We start from the raw sequence: 15448 nt of genomic DNA, 5'->3' as shown, positions 1-15448 counted from the left end.
ATTCTCCTGCAAATTTCAAGATTCCATTGTTTTTTCCCCCACTGAGTACTCCATTGTGTAAATGTACCACATTTTCTCTATCCATTCTTCAGTTGAGGGGCAGCTAGGTTGCTTCCAGGTTCTGGCTATTAGATATAATGCTGCGATGAACATAGGTTAACATATATCCTTATTGTATGAATGAGCATTCTTTGGGTATATGCCTAAGAGAGGAATTGCTGGATCTTGAGGTAGACTGATTCCCATTTTCCTGAGAAACCACCATACTGATTTCCAAAGTGGCTGTACAAGTTTGCACTCCCACCAGCAATGGAGGAGTGTTGAATTTTGGATAATTCTTACTGTTTTTCCTAATATTACAGTTGCTTTCTTTTTTTCAACCGTTTTTATTTGAATTAGAAACAGTATTGTTTTACAAGACAATCCCATCTCCCTTCTCCCACCCGTCCTCCCCTACCCCCCCCCCAACTAAAACCTTATCTGTCACATATCTTTTCTGCTTCCCCTGGATGGTGAGGCCTTCCATAGGGTGTCATCAGAGTCTTTCGTATCTTTGGGATAGGGCCTAGGCCCACCCCCATGTGTCTTGGCTCAGGGAGTATTCCTCTATATGGAATGGGCTCCCAAAGTCCACACCTATGCTAGGGATAAATACTGGGCTTCTACAGGAGGTCCCATAGATTCCTGAGGTTTCCTCACAGAAACCCATGTTCCTTGAGTCTGGATCAGTCCCATGCTGGTATTCCAGCTATCAGACAGGGGAGCAAGAGTTCCCAGATGTTCAGGTAAGCTGTTTCTGTGGGTTTCACCAGCCTGGTCTGGACCTCTGTGCTCTTCACTGGTCCTTCTCTGCATCTGGGTTCCAGTTCAGTTCGGTGATTAGTTATGGGTGTCTGCTTCTACTTCCACCAGCTGCTGGATGAAGGCATATAAATCAGTCATCAATTTCATAATCAGGGGAGGGCATTTAAGGTCTCTCCTCCATTGCTGAGATAGTTAACTGGTGTCATCTTTGTAGATCTCCATACATTTCCCTAGTGCCTGATTTCTCTGTAAACCAAAAATGTCTCCCTCTATTATGATATCTCCATTTTTGTTATCATATATTCTTCCCCTGACTCATACTTTCTGCTCCCTCATGTCCTCGGCATCCCTCTTCGTCTCCCCTTCTCATTCTCCTAGGCCCCTCCCCTCTCTTCCCGTGCTCCCAATTTACTCTATAGTTGCTATCTTTTGTCTGCTCTCTTTAGCATTATTTCAGTATATGTTGAACTTTCCTTTTTCTCTTAATGTCTGTTTGATCATGTTCATTCTTCATCTGTTGTTAGACTCTGTAACTTCTTCATATCCACCTCTCATTTAACTGAATATCTTTAACTTTGACCAACATTCTTTGTAAAGACTTATAAAGCTGTTACTTCACTGAAGGTTTTTTGTCTGTTTAGTTGGTTGGTGATTGTTTTATCAGAAAGCTTTACTGGGTGTCTTTTGTTTGTTTGTTTGTTCTTTTTCTGTTTTGTTGAGATAAAGTGTTACTTTACAGCTCAGGATGGCCTCAGACTCATTCAATTCTCCTGCCTTAAATTTCAGAGTGCTGTGACTACAGGTATGAACCACAACATTCCACATGCCTCCTTTGGGATGGGGAATAAAAATTTTCTATTGTTCTCATTATTATAATTCTTTCTTTTATATCCTTAATCACTTCAAATGTACTTCTCCACTGGTGATACTGTGTTGAGCACTTCAAAGTGCTTCTTTGTCCCTTCTTACTTCAGCTTGTTAATACCTTAAAGATTCTGAGAATACACAGGTAGTATTAATACAAACACAAATGTTATATAGCCAGGCTCATGATTCCTAATTTTCCAAACTACGCCTTTGAAAGAGTTAAACCTTTTCTTTATGATGAGCAGGTTTTTACTTCTCTTTAATTCATGCTTACACTAGAGTTCAGTTGTTTTAAATCTAAATGCCCACTCCATATGTTTCACTCACCCAAAACCTAGCTGCTATGCAATTGTTAAATGGAAGCCTATTAAATATTCCAGAATATATAACATAACAGATTGTTTTTGACACTAGAAATTTTCCTCACTATCACATGATCTTAGTCTTGAATCTGAAATAGATTCATACCATTTTATCTAACATTTGCATAACATTTTTAAAATTGCTTAGATTTAACATCATATAAATTGTAATTGTTCTATTGTCTATTGCTCCATCTAAATTGGCCAATCATGAGAGAGGCAACAGTGAAATTTCATCACAGCTAATTACTGAAACTTAGAGTCGTCCTAGCACCAGAAGATTTTGTTTTTACTTGTTAAAAAATATACTAAATTAGTTCCTGGGACAGATGGTAAATGTACTATTTGAAGTGGCATTTGATATGGGCCAAGGAAACCAAGAGGTATATGAAAGACCTCAAGCCAAATTTGCCTACTGCCCTTTTTCCAAACAGAAGCAAACTGTCCTGGTCAGGTTACTATTGTTGTGATGAAACACCATAACAAAAAACAACCTGGGTAGGAAAGGGCTTACTTGGCTTACACTTCCACATTAATGTTCACTGAGGGAAATCATGGCAGGAACTGAAACTGCACATGAACCTGAATGTAGGAGCTGATACAGAGGCCATAGAGGAGTGCTGCTTACTAGCTTGCTCATCATGGCTTGTAACGATAACTCTTTCCACCAGCCCCCTGAGTTCCATCGCCATATTAGGACCCGCAAATAACATACAGAGATTTATATTAGGTACAATACTGCTGGCCAATGACAAATATTTCTTACTTGCTAGCTCAGTCTTAATTATCAACCATAACTACGAATCTATATAATTTATAAAGACTTATAGAGAACGCCGATGGCATACGTCCTCTCTTGCTGAGATCACATGGTGATTCTGGCTCTCTAAGCCTATTTTCTTATAGAACATAGGACCCCCCCCAAGTCAGGGGTGTTACCACCCACAATGGGCTGGACCCTCCCCCATAAATAACAAATTTAGAAATTAACCTACAGGCTTTCCTACAGCCTGATCTTCTGGAAGCATTTTCTCAATCAAGTTTCCCTGCTCACAGATGCCTATAGCTTGTGACAAGTTGGCATAAAACTAGACAGTACACAAGCCAACACCAGATGGTGGAGGTGGCTTATGATGTTAATTATTTGTAAGTGAGGATGCAATGAGACCACGAAACTGGATCACTCCACAGTAGAAAGAAAGGTTTTCTGGGATAAGATCAAACTGCTGTCTGGGGGACAGAGAACATTAACTTCTCAGAAAATCAGTCCAATTTTATTCTGAAATTTTATTTTATTTTATTTTATTTTGGCTTACATATATATGTATATATTTATATTTATATAAAAAGAGCAATAATGGCTATATGTTATGCATCAATAGCAGCAACAGTTTTCTAGGTTCTGTAGTCCTTTGAACAAAATTGTAGAGACATCCAGCACACTCCATTTTAAAAAAACAAAAACAAACAACAACAACAACAAAGTAAAAAACAAAATCCCAGAAGACAGCACAGTTCTGTTACTCTTGTGGTACTTGGCACCATTTTTTTTTAATTAGTTACTCAGTCATCATCTGGGAGGAAACCATTCTGAGCAACATCATTAAAAACAGCTCTGATAAAGCATGGTCACTACTGTGTATCATAAAGCAGGTCAACATATGAGTGAGTACATATCATGTTTGTCTTTTTGTGATTGAGTTACCTCACTCAAAATGGCATCTTCGAGTTTCATCCATTTTCCTGCAAATTTCAAGATTCCATTGTTTTTTTTCTGCTGAGTAGTACTCCATTGTGTAAATGTACCACAATTTCTCTATCCATTCTTCGGTTGAGGGGCATCTAGGCTGCTTCCAGTTTCTGGCTATTACAAATAATGCTGCTATGAACATGGTTGAACATATGTCCTTGTTATATGAATGTGCTTCTTTTGGGTATATGCCTAGGAGTGGAATTGCTGGATCTTGTGGTAGACTCATTCCCATTTTCTTGAGGAGTCGCCATACTGATTTCCACAGTGGCTGTACAAGTTGGCACTCCCACCAGCAGTGGAGGAGTGTTCTCTTTCTCTGCATCCTCTCCAGTATAAACTGTCATTGGTATTTTTGATTTTTCAGCCCAATTTTACATGCTGGTCAGCAGAGTAGGAGTCTTGGATCTGGTATAAGTTGTTTGAGAACTAGAGTAGTTGACTTTTGTGGTGGATAAAGGAGGTAATGGTTTTCATGATGAATGGAAATCTACCTTACAAAATTCCTGAGGAATGCTGAATTTAGGCTTCTGTTTATCTAATAACAGTCCCTCTGCTTACCCAGTCAGAGACCTGTTTAGGAGATTGTCACCAGTACTGGCATTTTGGAGGCCCAAAATGAACTAACATTATTGGTATGAAATAAAGTAGAATTTATCTAGGTTTTGATATGTGGTTCATTGTGAAAAATTAGTCTCTAGGATCAATCAAAACAGAAATAAAATCTTAACATATGACTATAAATTTGTTGCTGTGGTCAGATGAAAGGTTTTGTGTAACAGAAAATTAACTTGATGTTTTAACACAAATCAATTTGGATGCTCATCAATTTTTAAGTTTGTTAAGACAATAAATATTTTTCTCAACTTGGTAAAGTCTAATAACAGCTAATGCTTTCCATGCAATCTTTCTAAAACTTCTATATAAATTTCTAATCATCACAGAAACCCAGTTAAAACAGTAAGATTTTTGGAATTAGTGTATTAAGAAACCTAAATAGTTTATGAAAAGTCCCATGTTGGTAGCATTCTGATTTCAAAATACTATTCTGTATGATGATTATGGTGAGTTGTGTTGAAACCAAATTTGGGAAATAGCATTGGGCTGTATCATTTAGTGTCCATTGTTATGCAGCTATGTTCCCAAATGAATTCTTTTAAGAAGGTTTAATCAAGAAGAGCATATAGCCGGGTGTTGGTGGCACACACCTTTAATCGCAGCACTCGAGAGGAAGAGGCAGGCGGACCTCTGTGAGTTCAAGGCCAGCCTGGTCTCCAGAGCAAGTGCCAGGATAGGCTCCAAAGCTACACAGAGAAACCCGAAACCCTATCTCGAAAAACCAAAAAAAAAAAAAAAAGAGCATATAAACAACACAAAGGTATCAAAGTGTCTGTTTCTGATTACTTGCAGGAAAGAAGGGAATGGTGTGATCGCAGATGCTGTCATGAAATTTCGATCTAGTAAACGCATCAATAGAAGAGTCATGAAAAACAGAATTCAGTCTGTGCTACGAATACTGAGTAACTCTGGAAGCTTGGAAATAGCCCCTTCTAATGAGATAACATGCAAGTATCATTTCTATGACTTTTCATTTTAATATATCTTTTAATTTTACTCACTCAAATTCACATATTCATTAAATGAGAATCCCACCTCATTATTTGTATTTGAACTATCAAAACTACTACAATTCTAAATGTAATAGACAGTTCTCTAACATAAAACATTCTAGGATTTTCTTTTTTACTAGTTAGAAATGTTTTCAAGGTTTGATTTTCTTCTTAAATGCAATAATTACAACATGGGACGAGATCTATTTCCTAGTGTCCACATGAGGGCAATATATTTTAACTTTTTCTACTGTTTTGAGCCCTGTATAGAATGACACAACATGATAAAGAAAACATATTAATTTTCTTTCTGAAATTGATTAGGTAAGTTAAGACTATTCCAATAGGAATGAATTTTAGAGGTTGGAATTTAAAAGGACTTATGGCTTCAGTTTTATCTTTGTAAAATGGGAATATAATTCCTGACTGATAGCTCCAATCTGCATAAAACATGTTAAAAATGCTTTTTTATCCTATAAAATTTATTATGACAAAACCTGCAAATACATAACTTGCTTAAAACCTATTTTAATTGACATGCGGTCACAAGATCTATATACAGGGTACAGAAGCATTTCAGTACATGTCTACACTATGCAATGATTAGATCAGAGAAACCAGAATGTCTATTACTTCAGACATTCAACAGTTCTTTGTTTGGGGGACAGTTAAAGTCTTCTATGCTAAGTATTTTTTAAATATTCATTAATTGCTGTCAACCATAGTTCATGACAACTGTAGAACATGAAAAGCGACCCTTCCTACCCATACTTACCTGCCAATGCATTCTCCATCCCCTCCCCATTCTTTGATCCAAGACACCCTTTATAGGTGCAGATAAAAACTACCCTACTCCCTACTTCTTCAAGTTTAATGTTTCAGTTTCCACATCCAAGTGAAACAAGTATTTGTTATTTGTCCCTGACTTATTCTTACTATACAATGTCTTTGTGTTCTATATTGTTTAAAATGACAGAATTCTGTTGTTTTATTGCTACATAATATTCCACTTTTCCCTGTAAATTTGCAAATTACTGCTGGTCATTGTGTTGGCTAGATTTTGTCTATTTGACACAAGCTAAGGTCATCTGAGAGGAGGAAACTCAACTGAGAAAATGTTTCTATAATATCAGCCTGTAGGCAAGACTGTGGGTCATTTTCTTTTGTTTATGATTGATATGAGAGGACCCAGCCTGCTGTTTGGGTTGGTAGCATTGGGCAAGTGGTCATGGAGTGTATTAAGAAATAAACAAAAACAAATTGAGCAAGTCAGGTGGAGACAGTCAGTAAGCAGCACTCCTTCCTGGCCACTGCTTCAGGTCCTGCCTCCAGGTTCCTGCCCCGACTTCTCACAGTGGTAGATTGTGATATGGTGTTGCCCCAAACGCGCGCGCGCGCGCGCGCGCGCGCACACACACACACACACACACACACACACACACACACACACACACACACACACACATTACTCTTGATCATGGTGTTTTATCACAGCAATAGAAACCTAATTAATACAAATATTGACAGAAGATTCATAGGATATTTCTGTGGTAGACCTGAGATTAGTTTGGGCAAACTGTGTTAGGACTTTGGAACTTTAGGCTAGAAAAGCCATTGATTGGTCAGAGCATAGTGAGCTATTATGGGAACTCACAAGATAATGCTAAAATTAATGCAGATGACAGTGGCATGGCTTGTGAAGTTTCAGAGGGAAATTTAAGAGGCCCGTATAGACTCTGTTGGGACCATTCAATGCTTTGAAATAAAAATCTGTGATTCTAGTTTAGCTGCAAGTGAAGGATTAACTGTTATTAATAAGAAGCCAGGATCACTAAAGTGAAATCTTCTGGCAAGTGTTTCCTCAGGGTTCAGAGGGAGCTAAGAAAGGAAAGTTGGTTGTTGAGTGTGTCAAGTTGATAATGGGTCAATTTTCCAAGCTAATTTGACACAAGCTGGAGTCATTTGGGAAGAGGAACCTCAATTGAAAAAGTTCTCTGACAAGATAGGCCTGTGAGCAAGCCAGTGGGTTATATTTTTTTATTAATAATTGATGTGGAAGAGCCCAGTCCTTTGTAGGTGGTGTCAACCTTGGTTCCAGATAATCTGAGAATATAGGCTGTGCAAGCCATGAACAAACCAGTAAGCAGCATTCCTGTGTTGCCTTGGCTTTATTCCTACCTCCAGGTTTCTGTCTTAAGCTTGTGACCTGACTTCCCTCAGTGATGGAATATCACCTGGGAGCTGTAAGCCAAAGCAAACCTTTTCCTCTAAGGGTACTTTTGGTCACAGTATTTATCACAGTTGTAGAAAACATACCTAAACAACATTTTGACCATTTTGAGCAGTTCCACAATACACGTGAGGTGTCATATCACGTTGACAACTGACTGATTACCCAGCAGGGGATAGCTGAATCATATGGTAGTTCTATTTCCAGTCTTTCTTTCTGAAAGACCTCCTAACCATTTTCCATAATGGTAATAGTAATTAAGACATAACTTTTCTACATAAACGTGAGAAGGGTCTCCAAAACCTGAAACATGGAAAGAAGAAGCTTTATCTGAGAGGGAGAGATGGAGAAAAAGCAAGTACTCTAACACAATGCTTTGACAGAATAATGAAACAAGAACTGACGGATATCCTGTAGCTTCTTTCACTCCCATCTAGAAAGCATAGATAAGGACCCAGGATCAGAGGGTCAATATGTTGGCAGTTAGGATTCAAACTCAAGTCTTCCTTAGTCAAAGAAGGAAGAAAAGTTATTGGTTATTATTTGTTTGTTTGTTTGTTTTTCTGCTTCCAATAGGATGACTTGGCCCTACTGATGCTTACAAAAGCAAATAAAATGCACAAACCTTATGAAACTGAGTATCATTTTGCATGAACTATTTTAAAGTTTTCAAAGTATGAAATCCTATCTTATGAACTTTGGTTTCATTTTATTGAAAATAAGAAGATAGATGGCCCACTAAAAATTTTCAAGTCTGGCAGACAATAACCTGACATAGTTTCAGTGCTATAAATGGAAATCAGTTTGAAGGTATCATAACTATTTGAAGGTATCAAACTGTTGTTTGATAAGTGTCAAACAATAAAAGTATGGAGTATCAAAGAGGATGAGGCTCTTTCAAAGAAATGAAAATGAGAAAAGGGAAACTTTAGGTCATTTCTAACTGCCTATAAGTATAGTATTTCTTACTGATTGATGAAATATATCAAATTATTGATAAAACATGCTCATACTGAGTTTGAAATGACTATAAGACCTGTCTTAGAAAACTGCTCTGAAGACAAACCTGGAAATAGAGCACACAGACTGTCACTACTCAAAGCTGACGTTGTCTACTGTCACTACACAAAGCTGACGTTGTCTTGCCTGGCACTCCCAACATCCCGTAAGCAATACGTGTAGTAGTCTACTGACTATTGCACAACATACATCTTACATCCTGGAGCACAGATGCTATCTCACCTTCCATTCAGAATGTCTTTTTCCTTCTAGTCCTCATGGACTATTCCTCAGAGTTTCAAAGTACAGTGCAAATGTTATGTCCTTTGTGATGACATCTATGACTCTCCTGGTATCATTACCCTTTCCTCCACTTTACTTTTCATCCATAATAATTCCTTGGCTGGTATCAATCTGTAAATAACATGTTGAAAGAGCCTCTGTTTTGCTAGCTCTTGAAGAAACAGCACATAGTATAACATTAGTAAAGTAATACATGCATACACCAATGTCTACTCACAGGTATATTTGAAAAATGAGCAATTAGCTTCTATGTGATAATATATTGAATCCTAATGACTGCTTAAGCCTTTCTTTTGCTAAGAGAAATGGGTGACTTTTGAATTTGTTCCCTCCCACATATCTCATCACCAATATTGTCAGTTGGTCCTTCTAGCCTTAAAATGTCTCTAGGTCCATGGCTTATGTCTACTACAAGCACCTGGTAAATATTTCATGAAGGATGTAAGCACAAACTTCCAACAGTTTGTGTGCAACAACAAACTAGGATGAGGTTGCAAAGAGAGATTTCTAGGGCACATGACTCAGAAGTTCTTTCCAAAGGCTTGAGGTGGAGCCTGGGAATCTGAATTTCAGCTAACCCTCCCAGTGACTGTGTTTCCGGTTGCCTTAGCACTGAGCTTCATGAAATCAAGGTGAAATGATTTTCAGCTTCTATTTTGTTGATCTTATTCTCACTCTTTCTTTTTTAACATTAGCACTCACTGACCAGGATACAGAAAATTTTTTGACTCAAGGTAAGTTTTTTTAATTATTCTGCAAGTATTTATAGAATTTTAAGGACTTAAAATCCAAGTCTTTTGGAGCTCTCTGCCAAAGCCTTATTTGTGAACTTGGTGCCTTCATTCTGAGTTCCCTCTGCAGGGTTCTTGTAGAAAGCAGGAATTGCTCTTCACACTGATGTCCTAATGTTTATGTAAATTTCTCCTTCTTCTGGGAAAAAAAAAACAAGAATGGAAGCACAGTTGAGTATAATCCACTTGGTGCTCAACCCCAAGCTCCAGGCAATTTTCTTGGCAGTTCAGGGAAGTTTTGTTGGTGTGGTTCTAAAGCAGTGTTTCTGTAGAGTTGTAAATTATGTTTGATGACAACATTCATGTAGATTTTGAACTACCAGAGTACCTTGCTTTGTTGTGGATTTGGACTAATCATAAGGTAATAAATTGTAAAATGTATTGTCAGTTTGAAGCCTATAACTTGAAGGGAAAGTCATGTTCCAATGCCACTCAGTATACACTTTTAGACTAAGAGGACAGGCATAGAACTAGAAACATGAAATTTACTTCTCAGATCAGCCAAATGTAGTTAGAAATTAGTTCCATGTATTTGGATTTCTGATTTATTTTAGATACTTAAGAGATTTTAAAGGGTACTTCACTCCAAGATATTTTTCTACTCAGTTCTGTGTTTAATTTACAACTATTTTGAACAAATCTGTGATAAAATAATTCACCAAGGAATTTATTTGGAGAAGGCAAGAAAAGAACTCATACTCATGTATATCTCTTAATGAAAGTCTAATCCTCTTTTATTGGGAAATTTATGAGAAACCAAATGCTTATAATTAGCAATTACCAACCCAGCAATAGAAATTATTAGTGATATACATCTGTTATTATTAATAAACATTAGACTAACTACAAGAAGAAATATTATAAGGCTTTGGGTTGAAAACTGATGAAATTAACCCATTCCAGTCCATTTAACTTCTGTCACTGAAATGTTTGTAGGTTTCTTAAGATATTTAAATAAAGTTATATTCTATTTTTAAACTATGTTTTTAGTGTGTGTGTGTGTGTCCATATGCACATGCTATGGCATGACTATAAAGGGAAGTCAGGTCTCTCCTTCCATTTTATGGGTCTTAGGAATCAAATGTACATTGTCAGTCTTGGAGGCAGGCTCCTTTGCCAGCTGAGTAATATCACTAGGCCTAAACCTATATTCTAGAAATTAGAACCTCTGTCATAGTCAATTCCTATCAAAGGTACTGTTACTTATACCTAGCCAGGGAAGGAGGACTAGAACATCCATGATGAACTACAATGACACTGAGGGGCTTTTGGATACAATGGTTTTATTCTAACTTCACTATGTGCATGCATCTTTCCTTGAAATAATAGTTTGTGACTTGTTCCATGGTGTGGGACTGAAAGTCATTATTTCCAACAAGTTTTCAGGAGTAATCATTTTATAGGGTCATGGGTCATATTTTGAGTACCTAGGAAAAGGAAGTCTTACAGGAGTTTGGGACCTGTGGTGACATATCCAGCACTGACCTTTGTTAGCACACAAAGTATCCCAAACCATTATGAAACTGCTCAAGAATTTGATGGCCTTATTCAATTAAGTTCAGAAATGTACTCAATAATGCAGTCCATATACATGCCTGTACTCTAAAAATAAAACATACTGAACAAGATATGCAGGGATTATACATGTCTATAATCCCAGCACTTGGGGGATAAAATTGGGATGATCAGTAGTTCAAGGTCTTTCTCAGCTATAGAGAGAGTTTGAAGCTAGCCTGGGCTATATGAGGCCCTGCCTCAAATAAAATAAATAATCACGAATTTGGAATATCCAGCATATTGTAGGAAAAGGGTGGAAAAATCATACATGATGGAGAATCCTCGCAGTAATTTTTTAAATGAAAAGAACCATCCCCTTGCCAGAATGTTGATACTTTTTTTCTTTTAAGAATGTGGAGCCCGTCCAGACCTTATAACACTGTCAGAAGAGAGAGTTATTGGAGGCACTCTAGCCGAAACAGGTGACTGGCCCTGGCAAGTCAGTCTACAGCTCAATAATGTCCACCACTGTGGAGGTATCTTGATCAGTAACTTGTGGGTCCTGTCAGCAGCTCACTGCTTCAGAAGGTGAGTCCACAGCTATTCTTCCATCTGGGAATAATTAGGAAAGACAGCTACAGGAAGACTCCACCCACTACTCCCAGGACTAAACATAATTGGGTTAACCCCTAAATAATTCAATGGAAATTATCTCTGTCTTTTTTATTTATGGAAGCATAATTGTCTTTTCTCCTTTGGTGTAATGATTTGCTGATAGTTCTCTTTTTCATATGACAGTGTTCCAGCATAGCAAAGAAAAAAAGATCACATGCTAGCATGCATAATTTAAATCCTTGTTCTAATAGTTCATAGAATTTACTTAACTTCACTGTTTTCAAATTAGGGGCAACACTACTATCTGAGTGTTGATGTTACTAGTAGGACTGATTATAATATTGATTTTTTAAAAAATGTTAAGTTGTTGTGGTCCAAGCTGGGGATGTAGTTCATTGGTTAAAAGCACTTGTTGCTCTTTCAGAGAATCCAGGTTCAATTTTCAGCACCCACATGGTGGCTCTAGCTCCACAGCATCCAACACCCTTTTCTGACTTCTGCAGGCACCAGACATGTATGTAGTACACATACACTCAGATAAAACATTCATAACCATCAAATTAAATAAGTAAGATTATTAATAGACTGATGATCAGCCTAGAGCCTAGAAATTCTCACTAATTTAATTTTCCAAAATTGATTTAATGCCTATATGGAATGCAATAGAAGCACCAAATACAAACAGCAGTGCTACTCCTTCAGAATGGTTATATTAAGCCATTTACAACCAGACATTTGAATTGGTACAGGCTATTACTTACATTTGGGTAAGTGGCTGTTGGAGAGCAACTGTGCAAACTGACTCTGTTGGTACAAGGTGAAGCTCACACTGCTCCTAATAAAAGGATTTTTGTATGTTCAACATGATGAAACCTTACTCTCAGACATATGTTGGTACTGGACATCCAAGGCTTTAAAAATTTGGGGAAACTAAACTCAAAAAATCACCCAGAAAAGTAAACCCGGTGTGTCCCTAACCATTTTTATTTTTTTCATCCTTTTCCAATTATTGGAATACAGCATCCTTATCATATACATAAATCCACCCTCACTCAAATCAGTCCAAACTTGTTTCTGCAACTATTCATCCTAAGCTTCAGGCTTGTAGCATGTTTCTCATCTGGCTCTTTTTATGTTTCCCCATCTGTAAAACTTCTCAAGTTGATTTTTTTCCCTCAAATGTTATCCTCTCCATATCCCCATTTGTTCATACTGGTATTCTTTGGGATATTAACAATTCCAAAGAGATGCTATTGAGATCTGAGAGCACTGTCTTTTATTACAGTGTTTTTTAAAACAAGACCATTTATTAAATGAAGAGTAAATAAACATGAACACAAGCATGCAGTTTCTGAATGAAGGTTCTAGGAAACCTCACATTTTTCCAAATCTTTCTGCTGATATTTCATAACTCAGTGTTAGTGAATAAATTTAAAATTTATTTCAGAGATCCCACTAAATTCATATGATTCTGGTTTAAATAGACATACTTGCTGCTGCATTTCAGGTGATAGAAAAAATTCATAGGTCGGGCGTTGGTCACCACCAACGCCTTTAATCCCAGCACTTGGGAGGCAGAGGCAGGCGGATCTCTGTGAGTTTGAGGCCAGCCTGGTTTTCAGAGCTAGTGCCAGGATAGACTCCAAAGAAACCCTGTCTCAAAAAACCAAAATGAAAAAAGAAAAAATTCATAGGACCATTTCAGTCATCAATGTCACTTGAAATGCCAATACTATCGGCTTTCAGTCAGACCCTTAGTGTGTAAATCAAAAGTATAAACACCTGGACCTAGAAGTCATTATTGTAATTGAGGATGCACTAGAAACAGGATTAGATCTGTATTCTGTTAGAATCTAGGTATCAAAAACCAAGGAAATGATGTCACTACCTTGAAAGGTAAAATGACAAGTATCAACAGTAAATACCAAAGTCATGCAGGAAACATCTTCTAATTTTGCCACCACAAACATAGTGCCAGAGCTAAAAAAGCTATATGGACCATGTCCTAGTACCCTTTCTAGCGATCTGATTATCATTGAGAACCATAGGCAGGGACTTATTGAGGGATGGCCAGGTACCAGCTTACATCCAGGAACAAAGATGTGTTGAGATTCTATTGTCACCTCCTCATGGTATTTTTTTACTTTTCATGACAATTTGTTACTTTACTCAGTAATCTTTGCTGATTTCTGGTAGAATACTTCACTCTTCCACTAGTGTATTGAACTCCTAAAGGATAGAAATCATAATTATTTAGTATTTTATTCCCAGAGACTTTCCTCATACAAACTAGAGAGCCATTGCTTGTTGAACTATGAATGGAGAGAATTATAACTGTATTTTCTTTATGGTTTTCACCAAATCATGGGAATTTCAATCTGTTTGAACCACTGCTGCACATGAGTCCACCATAAGCAGTTATTTTATCTCATCACATTAAGTTTCTGTGATTTCCCACTGCCACAAAGAAAACATGCCACAGACATATACAAGTACATAAACACAAAGGAATACTATCAATAAATCTTTAGAAATTTTTCTGATATGAAGTACATACATATGTGTTGCTAAAGTTTCTTGTCCTTCCGGGTCCTGCTGGCCTTCTTAGCCCCAAATAAGCACACAAAGACTTATATCAATTATAAAACTGTTGGCCAGTGTCTAGGGCTTCTTACTGGCTAGCTCTGTCTTAATTATTAACCAATTGCTATAAATCTATGTATTTCTGTATGACCTTATCTTACCAGAGAATGCCTGGTGTATCCTATCCTCTTGGTCTCTACATGGCATCTATCTGTGGTCTCTCATTGCCTACCTTTCCCAGAATTCCCTACATCTCATAGTCCCACCTACTTCTAATAGCCAAACAGTGTTTTATTCATCAACCAATAAGAGAAATGTATATTCAGGAAGACATCCCCCATCACATATGTAGCTTGGTAAATATACCATAAAGCTGTCCAAATGTTGTCCAGAAATACCAGAAGTCCAACTTTCTGTCTAACCAATACTTGGTAATGTGCTCTTGATTAATTTAAATTTTTATCATTTTATTAATATACATTAGGTATTCATTGCTATAATTTCTATTGCTTGATAACCAGTGGGTTTGAGCACCTCTTCTTACATCTAGGAAGAGTTTTGGCCTCCCTTTCCATGAATTTTCTATTAATATTCCATGCCCATTCTACACTGGCTTCCCAGCCCATTTGCTATTGGTCTATAGACATTATTGTACAGCATGCAAAGCTTGAAAACATGACCTTGGAATGGTGGCAGTGTGATAGTAAAACTTGGAATGCAGAGACAAAAGGATCTGGAGTTAAGATAACTCTCAGCCATCTAGCAAGTTCTAAGTAAGCCTGAGACTGTCTCAAAAATTCAAATATTAAGCATTACCAGTACTTTCTTGTGGATTTTCATTTATCTGATAAACTTGTGGTGTATATTGTAATTGATTTTGATTTATCCATTTTTTGTCTTACATATGTGTTTTTAGAGTGTAACTAAAAAACTCAATAGTTCCCAAGGTACAATAATAATTTCTTATATTTTTATGTTAGAAAACTATCTCTCTTTCTATAAATATATACACAATTGCATACTATTTATATACATAA

At 37.1% G+C, this 15448-nt stretch overlaps 1 protein-coding gene across 1 annotated transcript in view; it reads left to right on the top strand.

Moving 5' to 3' along the window:
- Positions 1-15448, top strand: part of LOC100758807 (transmembrane serine protease 11D) — a 40165-nt gene that overhangs the window by 18623 nt on the left and 6094 nt on the right. Inside the window, exons 5-7 of the mRNA XM_027390709.2 lie at positions 5194-5348; positions 9621-9659; positions 11624-11801. Coding sequence (XP_027246510.1) covers positions 5194-5348; positions 9621-9659; positions 11624-11801 — 372 coding nt within the window. The remainder of the gene's footprint in view (positions 1-5193; positions 5349-9620; positions 9660-11623; positions 11802-15448) is intronic.

The sequence above is a fragment of the Cricetulus griseus genome (genome assembly GCF_003668045.3).
Source record: "Cricetulus griseus strain 17A/GY chromosome 1 unlocalized genomic scaffold, alternate assembly CriGri-PICRH-1.0 chr1_1, whole genome shotgun sequence".
NCBI lineage: Eukaryota > Metazoa > Chordata > Mammalia > Rodentia > Cricetidae > Cricetulus > Cricetulus griseus.
This window is presented reverse-complemented; position numbering and strand designations above follow the sequence as displayed.